This window comes from Pongo abelii, chromosome 16, assembly GCF_028885655.2.
Source record: "Pongo abelii isolate AG06213 chromosome 16, NHGRI_mPonAbe1-v2.0_pri, whole genome shotgun sequence".
NCBI classification, from domain to species: domain Eukaryota; kingdom Metazoa; phylum Chordata; class Mammalia; order Primates; family Hominidae; genus Pongo; species Pongo abelii.
In genome coordinates this window covers 37752579-37772743 of record NC_072001.2, presented here as the reverse complement: position 1 = coordinate 37772743, position 20165 = coordinate 37752579, and the positions used below count along the sequence as shown (strand labels likewise).

The window sequence follows — 20165 nt, the reverse complement described above, 5'->3', positions numbered from 1 at the left end:
GTCTGAGATGTTAAGATTGCTGTTAGAAGGGAAAAAAAGTTAACAGTATAGCTGAGACAAATGATAAGGATATATTTGTGTCTGAAATTGGGATAGCAAGGTTTCTACCTCAGGCAACATGCCCAGTAGGACCAGCTATCATAAAAAAACATGCAACTTTAGTCACCAGAGCACCATTCATTGTTTTCTAATTTTAAATAGGCCATTTCCAGTAATTTCCCAAGATGTAAATAAAGATACAGAATTCAGAATTTGCTCATTCTTTTAGTTTGGGAAAAAACAAGAACAAAAGATAGCAACAAAAGGTTGGTTTGAATGGATTTAATTTAAAAATTGCTCCTTTAAATTGTTATTTTAAATAACTGTATATGTATGTCTCAGAAAACCTGGGTTCCAGTTCTGACCAACCATTCTAGCTTTACACCTTTATCAGGTCATTTTCTCTGATCATGTTTCTCTACCTGGAAAATGAAGATCTAGAATAGATGCTCTCAAAGGTCTTTTCCAGCTAATAATTTCTATACTTCTGTTATTTCAGGGTTTGGATTATGGGCATATGCTAACTGAAAAAGTTTCAGTTAACATTTCTGTATATATTAATCACAAAAGTATTCACATTTCTTGCTTTACATTAAGCTTTCTGTTTTCCTGTACACTACAAATAAATAAATGGATTTTTATGTAAGCATTTGTAGGATGCCTTCTATAGGTCTAGCACTGGGTGTTAGTCACTGCTGCAAGTCTTTAAACTAAGTAGCAACAGGAAACCTAAAATTATCTTTGTTTTAATTGAAACCAACTTGACAGGATGGTTTTAGTTGGTAAAATGGTAGACCATTTCCTGGCATTAGAAAAAAAGCTTGTACTCTGAAAATATTTCATGCCCCAAGGTTGTAATTATTTAAAAACAAAAATAAATGTTTGTAAAAATAGTATATTATGCTCATAAATAGTATGTAATAAGCTAGTGATTTAAAAGGTATTTGTATTGTTCTTTGTGTCATTGGCATTCTAATGTTAAAGTAATACATGTACAGTGGAAAAAAATCATAAAAATTACCTCTCTAATTAGTTTTCAGTGCACTTTAAAGGTATGTGTGTGTACATATACGTATGTGTGTGTGTTTATACATACGAGAAAACTCTCAGAAGTTTAGAATGTAAAGACAATAAGAAAGTGGAGCAAAAACTGATATAAAACTGCCTTCTAGTTTTTGTATCTCTAAGTTTTTTCAAAATCTAATTTAATACAGATTTTTAAAGGTTAATACTTTTAAAATATCTTTGCAAACCTGATTTTTAAAATGTGCTTCTGACCCAAGCTAGATTTTTTAGTTTCTCATATTTGTAGAGCTAAGTATCAGGGTAAGGCCTTCCTTAAAAAAATATATATGTGAGATCCTCATTCTAAATCATAGTCCAATTCTGATGAATAAAAGACAAATGACTTTATTTAAGTTATTAAATAACTGCCAGTTTTGAGAAACAGCATGCAAAATGGCCTAGTAAGAAAATTCCATCATGCTTTCTCTCTTATGTCTAGAACCAGTCACTATGGACAAAGTTCATTACTGTGAAAGATTCATTGAACTTATGATTGATCTAGAGGTAAGAAATCTACAGTGACTTTTTTGTTATATAATCATTAGGGGGTCTAAGATTAAGCATATGACTATATGTGAAGTATTTTTTTCTTTTCCTTTTCTTTTCAATACATATGTATGTATTTATTATATATTTCAATTTCTCACATTGAGAGAAAGGAAAGGTATATATTTCCTTTCTCTCTAATTAAAATATATTAAAGGTAAATATGTATATATTTATTATATACATATGTATTATATAATAATACAATACATATTGGGCGCCCATGTATTGTATAATATATTATTGTATACAATATTTATTAATGTACATTAATATAGATTATGCATTAATAAAAAATTAATATACAATACAATAAAATACCATAAAAATACATTAATAAATAAGAAAAGAAAAATTCTTTTTCTTTTCCCTTTTCTTTTCTTTCCTTTTCTTTGAGATGGGGTCTTTCTCTGTCACCAAGGCTAGAATGCAGTGGCACTGTCTCGGCTCACTGCAGCCTCTGCCTCCCAGGCCTCAAGTGATCCTCCTGATCCACCTCAGACCCCTGAGCAGCTGAGACTACAGTTGGGCACCACCACGCCCGGCTAATTTTTGTGTGTTTTGTGGAGACGGGGTTTCACCATATTTCCCAGGTTGGTCTTGAACTCCTGGGCTCAAGCAGTCCTTCCACCTTGGCCTCCTAAGTGGGAGGATTGCTTGGGATTATAGGTGTGAGCCACCGTGCCTGGTCTATATGAAGTATTTCTTCATCACCTCAAACTGGTTTTACTTTGTACATGTTTCAAAGTGTCACTTAGAGAAGGAAGTCACGAGTAGTTAGTTGGCCCTTCAGGTTTTCAAATAACTGACTCATCTATCATGGGCCGTAGTTTGTAGAAAAAACATTACATAGTATAGTTATTAAACATGAGTCCAGCAGTGGCAATTCATTTTGTGTCATACTTCAATACCCCTCATACAGAGTTTTCTGTAGTGGATGAAGTCATGGGTTTATAATTGTCTCTTTAAATAATCTCACTTTTCTAAATGTGCCCAATGTTTGTGAAGAAAAATATAGCTGCTGTGTTCAATTTTTTAAAATGAAGATTCTTAAAAAAAAAAAAAAAGATTTCATACTCTTAGGTGCAGGATTTGCTGACAAATTCAGATACAGAATTGGGGTAGTTCAGATTGAATTGATTTCCTTTCCTTTCTCTCATTAATGTGAGAAATTGAAAGAATATCTGTTCCTTGTCTGGAGAAGTAAGGTGGTTTTTTGATATGAGTATTAGCATATTGGACTAGCAGTCATTGATGAGATCTTTCAAATTCTAGCGCTGCCGGTAACTAACTTCTAACTTCTGAGGATCTCAATAACTTCATCTATAAAATGAGGATATTTGATTAATTAGTGTTTTTCAAGCTATAGTGTAGGGGAACATGAGGAGAGGAAACAAAGACAGGAGTCTCCACGTAGGGATTTGTACTTCCTTTTTTCTCAGAGCAACTCCACTTTTAAACTTACACACGGTATATATTGGGATTTTACGTAGGATTTTATTGGAAAACTACTGGCCACGATGATCTGTGAGATTCCTTTAGTGCTAGATTTTCTTTCTTTCTTTTTTTTTTTTTTTTTCTGAGACAGAGTCTTGCTCTGTCGTCCAGGCTTGAGTGCAGTGGCACGATCTTGGTTCAAGACAACCTCTGCCTCCTGGGTTCAAGCAGTTCTCCCTGCCTCAGCCTCCCGAGTAGCTGGGATTACAGGCACCCGTCACCACACCCAGCTAGTTTTTGTATTCTTAGTAGAGATAGGGTTTTGCCCTGTTGGCCAGGCTAATCTTGAACTCCTGACCTCAGGTGATCCACCGTCCACGCCACGGCCTCCCAAAGTGCTGGGATTATAGGCATGAGCCACCGTGCCCGGCCTTTATTTTCAATTTTATCTTAAAAGTTCTTTTATCATCATTCTTGTTTTTAAAACCAAAAACATTGCCACTGGGTTTGTTTACAGCATGAACGGGACCTCTTGCATTGTATACAGTGTGTCTATTGGAAGGTTGGAGGGTACCTTGTATGTGATTAATACTTGTGAGTTAAATATCAGTAGATTTCACTTCTAACTGTGGAGAATAGATGCAAACTTACTGTTATGATGTTTGTTTTTCCCAGGCCCTGCTACCCACAAGGCGCTGGTTTAATACCATCCTGGATGACTCCCACCTTCTGGTTCACTGTTACCTTTCCAATCTTGTTCATAGAGAAGAGGATGGCCATCTTTTTTCCCAGGTGAATATTGATGTATCTGAACGTATTTATTGTTTTACTTTCTAAATTGCTCTTTTCTTTGCCACACAACTAGGAGTATCAGGGCATAACACAAATTCCTAGTTATTTTGAAGTCATGTCTTAATATATAAAATGAATGTATTCTTATATAGGTTGCCTCTAGTAATTATATAACTTTTTGTTAATTATGTATGATTTTTATTATTGGACTAAATTATGATTTGGGGAATACAGTCACACATGTTCACAAGTTTTGATTTTATGTGAAATATAGTAGCTGATGAGCATTAATTTTAAATGAACTAGACCCCAATACTATGACTCTTTCTATAAGATGATGGTGACAGATCGTTGATCATGTAGAAGTATACATGCTGCCTTGAATAAGGAAGCTGCAAATGCACTTAACTTTGTTGTCTTGGGTAGGAAGACACAGTATTTTACATTTCCTGTTATGTCATGCAGAAGAAAGCATTTCTTTTTTTGTTTTGTTTTGTTTTGTTTTGTTTATGGAGACACAGTTCGCTCTGTCACCCGGGCTGGAGTGCAGTGGCAGTGGCATGATCTTGGCTCACTGCAACCTCCGCCTCCTGGGTTCAAGTGATTCTCCTGCCTCAGTCTCCCCAGTAGCTGGAATTACAGGCATGCACCACCACGCCCGGGTAATGTTTTGTATTTTTAGTAGAGACAGGGTCTCACCATGTTGCCCAGGTGGTCTCACACTCCTGAACTAAGGCAATTTGCCCACCTCGGCCTCCCAAAATGCTAGGATTACAGGCGTAAACCACTGCACCCAGCAGAAGAAATCATTTTTAACAAACTTCTAATGCTATCTTTCAATGAGATCATAGTTAGAGATACAATTTTGGTATGTGTTTACATATCCCCTTTGTTCTTTTATATCTGGGAGCATTCCTCTTATTCTCTTTTTAAATTTCTATCTAGTGATTTGCCACATATATTAAAATATATTAAAATCTTAATATCTGATCTGCCATAGATTAGATCGAAAAATAATAAAGATTTGGGGTGAGTGCAGCCAGTAGGCTCTTTGATGCTGCTGCTACAGGGGAGACATCAGAGCCTCGTTAGCAAGAGAAACTAAGCCAAAGGACTTTGATGGCCATGGAGAAAAAAGAATAACTTAGCTTTCCCTATCTTAGTGTTTTTCCGTAAAAGAAGCAGCACAGCTGGGTGCGGTGGCTCACGCCTGTAATCCCAGCACTTTGGGAGGCCGAGGCGGGCGGATCATGAGGTCAGGAGATCGAGACCATTCTGGCTAACATGGTGAAACCCCGTCTCTACTAAAAATACAAAAAATTAGCCAGGCATGGTGGCGGGCGCCTGTGGTCCCAGCTACTCGGGAGGCTGAGGCAGGAGAATGGCGTGAACCCGGGAGGTGGAGCTTGCAGTGAGCCGAGATCGCACCACTGCACTCCAGCCTGGGTGACAGAGCGAGACTCCATCTCAGGAAAAAAAAAAAAAAAAAAAAAAGAAGTGGCATATAAAAAAGTATCTCCAATTATGAATTGCAAAACCTGTAGTAAGAGACCTCAGGAGTTCCCTCTTGTGCTATAGCTTTGTAAGTTTTCAGTGATGTAGATAGATAAGATAGATTTTGTTTGTTTGTTTCATTAAAATGCTGGGCTTCTTTAGATTACCTCCTTAATTTCTCTTAGGTATTGGGATTGCAGTATAAGTTTTTCTTTGCAGAAGTAGACCATGTATATGAAATAGACTTAACAATTTATTCACATACTTTATTTTCATGTAACTAAAACATTTTTAGTTGGATATGTTCTAAAATCTTTTTTGTAATGTTTACATTCCTGAGTTTTTCAGCACCTCTGAGAAACTGTATGAACCTGTTTATTATTTTAAACAGTATTGTGCTTTCTTGCCCTTATGTTCATATGATTTATACATTTAAATGTGTTTCTTCAGCTTTTGGATATGCTTAAATTCTATACTGGTTTTGAAATTAATGACCAAACTGGAAATGCTCTGACAGAGAATGAGATGACCACAATTCACTATGATAGAATTACTTCTTTACAGGTAATTAAAATACATTATAGACTTTATGTATGCTCCATAAGGTTTTATCATACTACAGTGTAGGTTTTGTATAGGTACAGATTGAAAACGATGTTAATTTAATAGTGTTTTTATATTCAACATTTTTAACATTTCTTTTTCCGATGAATTCTTGAAAAATAAGACTTTCTTTTATAACCTGTCTAAATTCTGTGAATCAATATACTGATATTTGCTACTCAGAAATGTTAGTTACTGGGCCAGTTTGGTGGATTTAAATATTAGCTCTGCTGTCAGTTTTATTTTATTAAAGAGTATTTCAACATATGGCAGGGGGTGTGTAACCATTTTGCACATTTTTAAGATGAACACATATGATGGGACTGAAATTTACCAATGTAGTTCAGATACGCCCAAAAAAGTATCTTCACTTGTTTTCTATTGCTGATCTTATCTTGTTCTTGAGCTCCAGTTTCTTTGATGGCAGAAAAGTTTTATTTGTCAGTTTAAAGTAATCCAGCTATTTCTGTTTAAAGTAATCCAGCTATTTCTGTTTTAAAGAGTCTTTTGTTGGGGGTAAAGATTCAGTTCAAACTCTTTTGTAATCAAGTTAGCTATCTCTTAAGAGATCTCTCTTCTCCAAAGCTGGAGGCATCATGCTACCTGACTTCAAACTATACTACAAGGCTACAGTAACCAAAACAGCTTGGTACTGGTACCAAAAACAGACATATAGACCAATGGAGCAGAACAGAGACCTCAAAAATAACACCACACATCTGCAACCATCTGATCTTTGACAAACCTGACAAAAGCAATGGGGAAAGGATCTCCTATTCAGTAAATGGTGCTGGGAAAACTAGCTAGCCACATGCAGAAAAGTGAAACTGGACCCCTTCCTTATAGCATATACAAAAATTAACTCAAGGTGGATTAAAGACTTAAAAGTAAAACCCAAAACCATAAAAACGCTAGAGGAAAACCTAGGCGATACCATTCAGGACATAGGCATGGGCAAAGACTTTATGACAAAAACGCCAAAAGCAATTGCAACAAAAGCCAAAATTGACAAATGGGATCTAATTAAACTAAAGAGCTTCTGCACAGCAGAAGAAACTGTCATCAGAGTGAACAGGCAACCTACAGAATGGGAGAAAATTTTTGCGATCTACCCATCTAACAAAGGTCTAATATCCAGAATTTATAAGGAACTTAAACATGTTTACAAGAAAAAACAACCCCATCAAAAAGTGGGCAATGGATCTGAACAGCCACTTCTCAAAAGAAGACATTTATGTGGCCAACGAACATATGAAGAAAAACTCAACATCACTGATCATCAGAAAAATGCAAATCAAAACCACAATGAGATACCATACCATCTCACACCAGTCAGAATGGCAATTATTAAAAACTCTGGAAACAATAGATGCTGGCAAGGCTGCAGAGAAATAGGAATGCTTTTACACTGTTGGTGGGAATGTCAATTAGTTCAACCATTGTGGAAGACAGTATGGTGATCCCTCAAGGATCTAGAATGAGAAATACCATTTGACCCAGCAATCCCATTACTGGGTATATACCCAAAAGAATATAAATCATTCTACTATAAAGACACATGCACATGTATGTTTATTGCAGCACTGTTTATAATATTAAAGACATGGAACCAACCCAAATCCCCATCAATGATAGACTGGATAAAGAAAATGTGGCACATATACACTATGGAATACTATGCAGCCATCAAAAGGAATGAGATCATGTCCTTTGTGGGGACATGGATGAAGCTGGAAGTCATCATCCTCAGCAAACTAACACAGGAACAAAAAAACCAAACACCGCATGTTCTCACTCATAAGCAGGAGCTGAACATTGAGAACACATGGACACAGAGAGGGGAACAACACACACCAGGACCTGTTGGGGTTGGGGGTTGAGGGGAGGGAACTTAGAGGACAGGTCAATAGGTGCAGCAAACCACCATGGCACATGTATACCTATGTAACAAACCTGCACATTTCCACATGTATCCCGTTTTTTTTTTTTTTAGAAGAAAAAATAAATAAATAATGGTGTAAAAATCGAAAAAAAAATCTCTGTTTTTCTTCTTTCCTACTAGGTATGTGGAGACACCAAAATAGCCTTATTGTTTCGGAAGAGGGATTAACTCAGATGTCTTTTCCTGCTTTTTTCAGAGCATTATTGTTTTTGTCCCGTCTCTGCCCTTGAAATAACCACAGCTGGTGTGGCATGTGGTCTATTGTATTGACATAGGCAAGGCATCATTATTGCTTCCAAGGAACTTGGCTATTTCCCCTGTTGAGGAGGCCCCAACTTTGCTTGATGGTACTAGCATTCCCCTGAGGACTGACTTGTTTATTTCCTTGTTTACACAGTTCATTCTCATGCTTGGGTTGCGGAGTCATTTTGCCATTGTGTGCAGTAATCTCATAATCCCATGGCAAGCTCACTCATGGCAACCTTGGCAACCTTCTGTGTCATCCACCCTGGAACACATGAAAACTTCCATATCTTTTCTGTGCCACATGGGCATCGAGGAAGACGAAGGATATTATTTCAATCACTCTGTTGTTAAATCCCAAGGAAGACTAGGGATATTATCTCAGTCACTCTGTTGCAATACTACTATTTCTATTTTCTTACAGCTTACCCTATGTTGGTTGAGAATGCTACCCTGTGAGGTCTTTTCCCAGAGTTCCAAACAAAAGCAAGGCACAAGCATAAGGTTTTTGGTCTCTCCTTCAAGTTCTCTCTACAGCCAGAGTTTCCCTTGGGACTTACTTTTTGTCTTGTTAGACCAGTTCTTGATAATCAAGTGTGTATTTGTTTTTTGCTCCTCTTCTATCAATAAAGCTAGCCTTTGTGGCTATTTTCGTATATATTGAAAATCCTTTTAGATGTCAAAAGCTGAACGCCAACTTTATGTTTTTTACATTTCTGCTATGACAGTTGTTGTTTTTTCTCTTTTTATTATATGCTTCTGTCTGATTAAGGTAGAGGTCACATAAAAGAAGCATATAAGAAAGAAATGTGTTAATATTTTTATAAAATATTTTCATTCTTAAATAGTAGATGTTTATATTAATATGTAGACATTAATTATTAATATTTTTTGCCATTATTTTCTAGAGAGCTGCTTTTGCACATTTTCCTGAACTCTATGATTTTGCCCTCTCAAATGTGGCAGAAGTAGATACTCGGGAGTCCTTGGTCAAGTTATTTGGACCTCTTAGGTAAGACAACGTGAAAAAAGTATATATTCTTTTTTTGTATCATGCTCCCTCAATTTTACTTTTCTTTATTGCTTTTAATCATTTTGCAGTACTTTAGGTAATATTACTTGTTATTTCACTCTTCATTGACGTCTACAACTAGTGCTTCTCTCCAGCAGTTTGGTGTCTTTGTCACTTATCCATGTTTGGTAAAGTTTCTATTTTTTATGACGTATACAATTTTGTTCGATCTTGAATTTTTCTTAGAGTAGAATATAAAGCTGGTCAATCTCATCAGTCATAAACGACATACAACAAAAACCAATAAGGATTCATTATGTTTGATATTAGAGGTGTGACTTAGGGAAATTTTTGCATGTTTAAAATGTATAAAATTAGTAATATCCTCTGGCACTTAGCTATCTGCTAATATACCCTTTTGAAATAGTAATAATAATGGCATACATTTATTTACTATGTGATAGACATTCTGTTAAGTGTGTAAACAACTCTGAAAACATTCATGCTAGAAGTAGGTACCATTTTACATATAAGGTATCTGAGGCATAGAATAGTTAAGTAATTTGCCTAGGTTACACAGCAAGTAAGTGGCAGAGATACAATTTAAACCCAGATAGTGTGATTTCCAAGCCCTAACTTTTAACTACTATACTGTATCATCTCCCAGCTCTTGGGAGAAATTTTATTTAGTTCCTTGACTGTTTAAAATGTAATAAACTGAGGTTGGTTTGGTTGTTCATTCTCATATGAGGATTTAATGTAATTAATAACACATAGATTCATTTCATTCTTTTAAATAACTACATAGAGTTCCATTAAACAGGACCAGCATACTATTTTTTTATTTTTTAATTTAATTTGATTTAATTTTTTTTTTTTTTGAGACAGAGTCTTGCTCTTTCGCCCAGGCTGGACTGCAGTGGCGCTATCTCGGCTCACTGCAAGCTCCACCTCCTGGGTTCACGCCATTCTCCTGCCTCAGCTTGCTGAGTAGCTGGGACTACAGGCGCCCGCCACCGCGCCCAGCTAATTTTTTGTATTTTTAGTAGAGACGGGGTTTCACCGTGTTAGCCAAGATGGTCTCGATCGCCTGACCTCGTGATGCGCCCGCTTCCGCCTCCCAAAGTGCTGGGATTGCAGGCGTGAGCCACCGCACCCGGCCTTATTTTTTTAAAAGTTAATCTCCTATTGGTGAATCTTTTTTTTTGTTGTTTTTTTTGAGACGGAGTCTTGCTCTGTTGCCCAGGCTGGAGTGCAGTGGTGCGATCTCAGCTCACTGCAACCTCCGCCTCCTGGGTTCAAGTGATTCTCCTGCCTCAGCCTCCCGAATAGCTGGGACTACAGGCACACGCCACCATGCCCAGCTAATTTTTGCATTTTTAGTAGAGATGGGGTTTCACCATGTTGGCCAGGCTGGTCTCAAACTCCTCACCTCAGGTGATCCTGCCTCGGCCTCCCAAAGAGCTGGGATTACAGGCATGAGCCACCGCGCCTGGCCTCCTATTGGTGAATCTTTAATTTTTAAGTTTTGGCTTTTACAAACAGTTCTGCAATGAGCATCCTTTTCGTACTGATTCGTAGAAGCAGAATGGCTGATTCAAACCGGGCATGTGTTTAAAATTTGTTACATATTGCTAAATTTCCTTCAGAAAAGACTGTATCAATTTACACTTAAACTAGCAGTGCATGAGGATTTATTTTTCTCCTTACTAATGCTGGGTAAATTGGACTTTAATTTTTGCTATTTTTATCTCATTTTACTTTGCATTTCCCCGATCTTATTTGGGAAATTAAGCATTTTTCTGTTTTTTTCTTGGCCATTTACGTTTCTTCTGTAACCTTCTTATTTTCCTTTGCTATTTTGCATTTCATTGCTTGTCATCTTACTGATTTTAAAGAACTTTTAATATTTTTGATCCTAATCCTTTGTCTAGTTTGTGTTGCATTTATTTTCTCTCAGTTTAACTTTGTTTGTAACATCTTTTGTCATTACAGATATTTTAAATTGTTAATGACAACTGTCATTCTTTTTAATAACTATATTAGATGCTTTATGTAGAAGTCCTTTTCACCCTAAGGTTATAAAATGTTTTCCTATATTTAAAAAATACTTTTATTCCCTTTTTTTTTTTTTTTTTTTTTTTACATTTAGCTTAGCTGCATAATTCATCTAGGGAATTTATTTTTGCCCATAGAACTCCTTTACACCCTTAAAAATTATTGAGGATCCCAAAGAACATTTATGTGTCTTATATTCATTATATTCACTATAGTGGAAATAAAAACTGGAAAGATTTTAAACATTTATTAATTCATTTAAAAATATCAATTGAGGCCGGCTGTGGTGGCTCATGTCTATAATCCCAGCACTTTGGGAGGCTGAGGTGGGCGGATCACCTGAGGTCGGGAGTTCAAGACCAGGCTGGCAAACATGGTGAAACCACATCTTACTAAAAATACAAAAATTAGCCACGTGTGGTGGTGCACGCCTGTAATCCCAGCTACTTGGGAGGCTGGGGCAAGTGAATGGCTTGAACATGGGAGGCGGAGGTTGCAGTGAGCCAAGATCATGCCACTGTACTCCAGCCTGGGCAACAGAGTGAGACTCTGTCTCAAAAAAAAAAAAGTATATTGGTTGAAATCTATTATATGTTAGCCATATGTATTGCTAATGAAAAACATATTCTCCACAATGAAAAAAATGCACCATTAAAAGAGTGTCATTGTTTTACACTTTTGTGACTGATTTAATTGAAGACAGATTTGCAGATCTGCTTCTGGATTCAGTTTGTTGTGAGATATTGTTTTGGTTGAAGTAAATTAAGAAAATTTGGCCTTACACAGAGGGAAGTGTATTTTGATAAGCTTTATCAAATAATTTGGGAATGTTCTCCTTTGATACTCTATGAAAACTTGACAAGTGGTAGTTTCTTTAAAAATTAGTTTCAGAGTAGAATCTGAAACCATGTAAGGAAGTCTGTACAATTAAAATGAATTAATTTGAAAAATTAGAAGCTAGGTCTTGCTTATGGATAAGAGGACCCAAGGTGTAAATCCTTCCCAAATTTATCTATAGATATATTTTAATTCCAATCATAATTCTAGCAGGATATTTTATAGAAATTGACAAACTTATTTTAAAAATAACATGGAAAGGCAAAGGAACTATAATAACCCAAACCATTTTGTAACAGAACAAAGTTGGAAGATTTCTACTAATTTCAAGACTTGCTATAAAGCTATAGTAATCAAGACATTATGGTATTGATAAATGGATAGATGTATAGATCAATGGAATAGAATAGAGTCCAGAAATAGACCATACCTATATGGTTAGTTGAGTTTTGACTAATGTGTCAAGGCAACTCAGTAGAGAAAGGATTTCATCAATGGTGCTGAAACAATTAGATATCCATATGCAAAGTATGAACCTTGACCCATACCTTGCATCATATACATAAATTAACTCAAAATGGATTATAGACCTAAATGTCAAAATTAAAACTTCTAGGAAATATGGGAGAAAATGTTTGTGATCGTGGTTTGTGCAAAGATTTCTATAGACACCAAAGCACAATCCATAATGGAAAAAAAAATGATGAATTGGACTTGATTAAAACTAAGAGACTTCTGCTCTTTGAAAGACATTGATAAGAGAATAAAAAAACAGGCTACAGCCTAGGAGAAAATATTGGCTAAATAGGTATTTGATGAAGGAATGGTATCCAGAAATCTCAGAACTCAATACAGTAGTCCCCTACTTTCTGCAGGGGATGTGTTCCAAGAACCCCAGTGGATGCCTGAAACTGTAGATTGTACTGAACCCTATATATACTGTGTTTTTACATGTAATGTAAAAACCTGTGATAAAGCTATGAAGTAGGCACAGTAAGAGATTAACAACAATAATAATAAGAGAACAGTTATAACAATATACTATAATAAAAGTTATGCTAATGTGGTCTCTCTCTCAAGATATCTTACTCTACTCTACTTAACTATTTCCAGACTCTGGTCAACCATGAGTAACTGATATTATGGAAAGTGAAACCACAGATAAGGGGGGACTCCTATAATAATAAAACAATTTACAGGTGACAAAAGATTTGAACAGACACTTGACCAAAGTAGGTAGATAGATGTCAATAAGCCCATGGAAAGGTGCTTAACATGTTTAGTCATTGGGGAAATACAAATTTAAACCATAAGAAGATACTACATACCTATTAGAATTTTTTTTTTTTTTTAAATTGATAAGGCCAGGCACAATGGTTCACGTCTGTGATTCCAGCACTTTAGGAGGCTGAGGCGGAAGGATCACTTGTCTACTAAAAAATCAAAACAATTAGCCAGGCGTGGTGGCACATGCTTGTAATCCCAGCTACTCAGGAGGCTGAGATAGGAGGATTGCTTGAGCCCAGGAGATCGAGGCTGCAGTGAGCTATGATCATGCCACTGTACTTCGGCCTGGACGACAGAGCAAGACCCTGTCTCAACAAAACCAAAAAAAAAAAAAAAAAAAAAAAAAACCCCAAAACGGATAATATTGACTCTTGGCAAGGATGTGGAGCAATTGGAATTCTCATAATTGCTGGTGGGAATTCAAAGTGGGATAGCCACTTTGGAAAAATTTGAGTTTTTTATAAAGGTAAACATGAACTTAACATTATGATCCAGTGTTTTCCACTTACAGATATATTCAAGAAAACTGAAAACTTATGTTTACACAAAAATATGTACAAAAATGAATATAGTTGCTTTATTCAAAATTGTCAAAAACTGGACTACACAAATATCCCTCAACTGTTGAATGAATAAACATACTGTGATACAGCCATATCATGAAATATTGCTCAGCAACATAAAGGAACCAACTACAGATAAATATGCAGTGTGGGTGAATCTCAAATGCTCAAATGCATTATGCTAAGTAAAAGCAGCCATTCAAAAGACTACCTACCTAAGACCAGGCATGGTGGCTCACACATGTAATCCCAGCACTTTGGGAGGCCAAGGCAGGCAGATCACTTGAGCTTAGGAGTTTGAGACCAGCCTGGGCAACATGGTGAAACCTCGTCTCTACCAAAAATACAAAAATTTAGCTGGATGTGGTGGTGGGCACCTGTGGTTCCACCTATTCGGGAGGCTGAGGTGGGAGGATTGCTTAAGCCTGGGAGGTGGAGGTGACAGTGAGCTGAGATCATGCCACTGCACTCCAGTCTGGGCGACAGAGTGAGACTTGTCTCAAAAAACAAACAAGAAAAAAGACTACCTAATGTGTGATTCCATTTATTTGACCTCCTGGAAAAGACAAAATTACAAATAGAAAACTGATTATGGTTGCTGGGCTGGGATGGAGAGGAGGATTTGCTATAAATTAGCATAAGGGATTTTGGGGAGGTGATGAAACCAGTTAAATAGTGGAAAGCTGTGAAGCTCATGGTGGCGAATACGTTTTCCAAAATTCTAATTTTTCACGTTCACGCGGAAGTTCAAATTTTATCATTGACAGCAAATACTGATAGTTGTTTTCCTTGAAATTATAGTCTTATTTCATTCAAAATTTGAAATTTGAAAAAAAAACTGGCCATTTGTCCAAGGCTGGTATAAACAGTTTGTCATTTTTTTTTTCTTTTTTGAGATGGAGTCTTGCTCTTTTGCCCAGGCTGGAGTGCAGTGGCACGATGTCGGCTCACCGCAACCTCTGCCTCCTGGGTTTAAGCGATTCTCCTGCCTCAGCCTCCTGAGTAGCTGGGACTACAGGCGCTCACCACCACGCCTGGCTAATTTTTGTATTTTTAGTAGAGACGGGGTTTCACCATGTTGTCCAGGTGGATCTCAAACTCCTGACCTTGTGATCCGCCCACCTCGGCCTCAAAGTACTGGGATTACAGGTGTGAGACACTGCACCCCGTCCAACAGTTCGTTGTTTTTTAAAGTAAAAGTTGTGTGCAAAATATGTACTTTCCATTTTGTCACAGAATTTGAAATAAAACGGGTGCTCGAGTCCAAATTTAATAGTATTAATTTTTTTTACTGCTTCATCAAGGACATTCTTAAATAAAACTGTGAAACAATGTCTTAGTATTATTATTTTTATTTTTGAGACGGAGTCTCGCTCTGTCGCCCAGGCTGGAGTATAGTGGCGCGATCTCGGCTCACTGCAAGCTCCGCCTCCCGGGTTCACGCCATTCTCCTGCCTCAGCCTCGCAAGTAGCTGGGACTACAGGCGCCCACTACCACGCCCGGCTAATTTTTCGTATTTTTAGTAAAGATGGGATTTCACTATGTTAGCCAGCATGGTCTCGATCTCCTGACTCCGGGATCCGCCTGCCTCGGCCTCCCAAAGGGCTGAGATTACAGTCCTGAGCCACCGTGCCCGGCCAGTATTAATATTTAAAAGTGTTCTTGGGGACTGCCCAGAAGGATCTTGGGTACAATGAGAGGTTTGCAGAAAATATTTTGAGAACCCTGCACTAAAGCCTTAATTTTCATTGCTGGTTTTTGATATTTGCTGCCCATGTCATAGTATTATATTTGTTTTTTAAGCTATTTGTAAAAATACATGTTTCAAAAATGAAGTGAAGTGAGTTACTATGAATGAAATATTGTTCTCTATTCTGCAGTTCAAACACACTCCACCAGGTGGCATCATACCTCTGCTTGTTGCCAACTCTTCCTAAAAATGAAGACACAACTTTTGATAAAGAATTTCTTCTAGAATTGCTGGTAAATATTAATGTTCTCTGAATTTTGCATGTGGTTTTCCCTGCCTTTTAAAGTCATTCTTAAAGATGTAGGTTCATATAGATTTTTTTGTGGGCCAAAGATTAGGTGGATAATTCCCATTTTGTTTTTGGAATTGTATTATCATTTGATTTTTTGTTTTCTCATCTTTTGAATTTCTTTACTCAAGTATTTTATCTCTTCAAACTACTTTCTGGATGAATAATTCTATTAGCAAGTATTTATATGCAAAATCACTTTTCATTGTCTCTTTCAATTCCTAAAAATTCCTGTGCTATTTTCTGACAATGTAAAACCTCTCATGAGTAAGGTTTTTGGAATTAATAACTCTGCAATAGAAAGAAATGAGGATTTTTTTCAGGAATTCTTTTTTTGTTTTTTTGTTTGTTTGTTTGTTTGATACCGAGTCTCTCTCTGTCGCCCAGGCTGGAGTGCAGTGGCGTGATCTCAGCTCACCGCAACCTCTGCCTCCCAGCTTCAAGTGATTCTCGTGCCTCATCCTCCCAAGTAGCTGGTATTACAGATGTGTGCCACCACTCCCAGCTAATTTTTGTATTTCGAGTAGAAGATAGTTTCACCACGTTGGCCAGGCTGGTCTTGAACTCATGGCCTCAAGTGATTGACCCACCTCAGCCTCCCAAAGTGTTGGGTTACAGGCATGAATCACCATGCCCAACCTGTTTTCAGGAATTCTAATGGAAAATAAGTTTGAGGATAACGTTGATCCTGTGCCTATTAAGGTCTCGTGGCTAGAATTTTATTCCTAAAATTTAAATAGATCCAACAAAAGAAAATAATTTTTAAAATGTATAGTGCTACAACATTATGTTTTGTTTCCTCCCTTTTCTAAAGGATTTCCCCAGGCTTTGGATTCTCCTAATATTCAATTTATGATTAAAAAGTTAAAACATACATATTGTTTAGATATCATGATTTTTTTTCTATAATTATACTATCTTCATTGAAGAGAATGTGATACGTTTTAAGAATATGTCATTTTAGCATTATTAGATAAACACTTCTTTTTCTTTTTCTTTTTTTTGAGATGGAGTCTCACTCTGTCCCCCAGGCTGGAGTGCAATGGCACAATCTCGGTTCACTGCAACTTCTGCCTCCTGGGTTCAAGCAATTCTCTTGCCTCAGCCTCTTGAGTAGCTGGGATTACAGGTGTGCGCCACCACGCCCAGCTAATTTTTGTATTTTTAGTAGAGACGGGGTTTCACCGTGTTGGTCAGGCTAGTCTTGAACTCCTCACCTCAGGTGATCCACCCACTTCAGCCTCCCAAAGTGCTGGGATTAAAGGCGTGAGCCACTGCACCCAGTGTAACACTTGTTTTCATATTTGAGATAGATTATTAATATTAAGGGTACACAGAGGTCATCATGGAAAGGAACATAAAGTGAGAAGACTAGGGTGATAGATTAATAAACTTTCCCAGATGGTATAGCTAGTTAGTATAAGGAATGAAAACTATAGTCCAAAACCTAGAGCTCCTATTTTTTCCTACATTGATTAATGCTAAGTGTCATGGTTTTTAAACCCTTGGCATGTGCCAGGGACTTTGACACTATTTCATAATATTTCATTGGAAACTTGAGATGTGTGGCACTTTATCTGTTTTAGTGAAAAGGAAACTAAGGTTAGGAAGGTTAAAGTAACGTGCCCGGCTTTTACAGTACTCATAAGTAGAGGAGCTGGGATTTGAGCTCAGGTCTGCCTGATTCCAAAGACCATCACCATTGGTTCGTTTCTCATCTTTGATCTATGGAGAAAATAGGAAAAGAAAAAAAAAATCTCTTGTTGAACTGCTATAATAACTTTTAGGCATGAAACTTCTTCCATAAATTATTTTGATTGAAAAAAGATACTTCTAACCTTCTGCATGAACTTGTTTCCTTTCTTTTAGGTATCTCGTCATGAACGTCGAATTTCTCAGATTCAGCAGTTGAACCAGATGCCTTTGTATCCAACTGAGAAAATTATATGGGATGAAAATATTGTCCCAACTGAGTACTATTCTGGAGAAGGTATGGTAAAGAAATATGGATTCAGCTGTACAATCAAACAATTTCAGATTTATCATATATAATTGGCAATTATAGACAATGTAGTTCAGTCCACTCTGTACATTAGGATAATTTCCTGGTGCCCAGAAGTTAACTTTAGAAGCTAGAAAAGATTTAGTATTTTGAATGCTTTAGCACTAAGGGTTTTTATTAAATTTAACTATACACATATCACCCTGTGAAAAATATGACCATAAAGCCCTAAGACTGTTTTGGTTTTTTTGTTTGTTAGTGTGAGACAGGGTCTTGCTCTGTCACCCAGGCTAGAGTGCAGTGCTGCAGTCTCAGCTCACTGCAGCCTCTGTCCCTGGGCTCAAGTAATCCTCCCACTTCAGCCTCCCGAGTACCTGGGACCACAGGCGTGCACCACCACACCCAGCTTTTTTTTTTTTTTTTTTTTTAGTAGAGACAAGGTCTCCCCATGTTGCTCAGGCTGGTCTCGAACTCCTGAGCTCAAGCGATCTGCCCACCTCAGCCTACCAAAGTGCTGGGATTACAGGTGTGAACCACTGCACCTGACCATAAGACTGTTTTCAAGGAGACCTGATAATGCATGAAGTATAGCCTTCATTTTGTCACTATGATAGGCTGTGTTTCATAGAGCTTTTGTTTTTCAAAGGCTTTTTTTTAGGGGCTCTTTTAAATTCTATGTAAAGCCAGGTAATGATCACCAAAAAAAAGACATTATCATTTATTGATAGTAAACCCTTAGTGTTGATCCAAAATGGTATTGCCTGGTTTGTTCACTTATTTCCCCAGATTTAGATCTAAACACTTTTCACTCATCCTCTGAGGATGAGAATTTGCCACAACTGAGTATATGCAAAAGTGCATTCAGATATACTTTGAAGGTATATTTCAAAAGAAATTTCAGGACATTTTTTGAACAATGGCATCATTAGTAGAAGAAATGTGACTGTTTTAAAGACATCACAAGTATAAGTATTGATATATTTACTTAAAATGGTTACTCTAAGACATATCCTAGAGCCATAACTCCGATAGACCCAGTGCACTAATATTGTGCTAGATTTCAGAACAAAGGCAGTCTTCATATCTTTTTATGTTCTTACAGTGGTTAATATGTTGCTTTCTCATGTCTAGGGATGCACACCTGGATGATAAAGCTATAAAGAAATTCAAGATAGTGATTGCTATAAAAGTCAGAAAATAGTTACTTTCAGGTAAAGGGAAGAAGCTGTAACCAGGAAAGGGCACATGGGAGGATTCTGGGATAGCTGACAAGGTGGTTACAGGTTTCATTAAAAAAAAGTCTTTTACTTTACTGGTACCTTCTATACATTCCTTTTTTTTTTTCTTTCTTTCTTTTTTTTTTTTTTCCTGCTGAAGAACTTGAGTTGTTTAATCGTAGAGTTCCCATAGTCTATAGATTTTTTCTGATTGAATACTCATGGTATGGTATGTTGCAGCATGTTCCTCTGTTCTTTATTTTTCTTGCAAATTAGTACCACCTTTTGCAAAGGCTTGATCAGGCTAAGGTTATCCTTGGCAAGATTCTTGGTGGTGGTGTGTTCTTTCATCAGGAGGCACATACTATCTACTTGTCTCTTTTTTTGTGCTGTTAGTAGCTATTGATACTTAACACTTAGATTTGTTAATTCAGTGAGTGTTGAAAAGTGGTGACATTTTAATTGTCATTTTTTTAAATAAAAATGTGCTATTGAAAGAAATTGAGTTAGATTACAAGTCAGAATTTACTAATATAAATAATGTTAAATTTTGTACATCAATATTTGTTGTATTTAAGTTTATTATTTTTTTGGTAGTATGGGCAACAATGATGAGACTATGACTTATCAGTAAAATGTGTTCTGGGATTTTTTAAAACCTTTTTGATATTGCAGCTCAGTAGTCACTTATTGTCTAAGAGAAATAGTGTTAAGTGAGAATAATGAAAAGGGGGAGTCTGGAATAACAGACAAACAATGTCTTGTCCTTAAAGTTTAGCCGGAAGGCAAGTTCAGAGCACAATAATAATCATTGGAGATTGATTTATGCAATGTAACATAATAATTCGGTGTTCATGCTAAATTTTGTCATGGGCTAAATTTATGGTAACATTATTCACTTCAGTATTTTGCCAAATATAAATTAGGTGATAAGGGAAGAAGTTTTAAACTACTTGAGACTGTTAGTACAAGTATCTTTAAATACTTT

The 20165-nt window shown here is 36.7% G+C and overlaps 1 protein-coding gene across 1 annotated transcript in view; it reads left to right on the top strand.

The window, feature by feature from the left end:
• AQR (aquarius intron-binding spliceosomal factor) overlaps positions 1 to 20165 on the top strand; it is a 112565-nt gene that overhangs the window by 32674 nt on the left and 59726 nt on the right. The window contains exons 10-15 of the mRNA XM_024232417.3: positions 1544 to 1608; positions 3763 to 3879; positions 5824 to 5937; positions 9070 to 9173; positions 15800 to 15902; positions 17828 to 17948. Of these exons, the coding sequence (XP_024088185.1) occupies positions 1544 to 1608; positions 3763 to 3879; positions 5824 to 5937; positions 9070 to 9173; positions 15800 to 15902; positions 17828 to 17948 (624 nt within the window). The remainder of the gene's footprint in view (positions 1 to 1543; positions 1609 to 3762; positions 3880 to 5823; positions 5938 to 9069; positions 9174 to 15799; positions 15903 to 17827; positions 17949 to 20165) is intronic.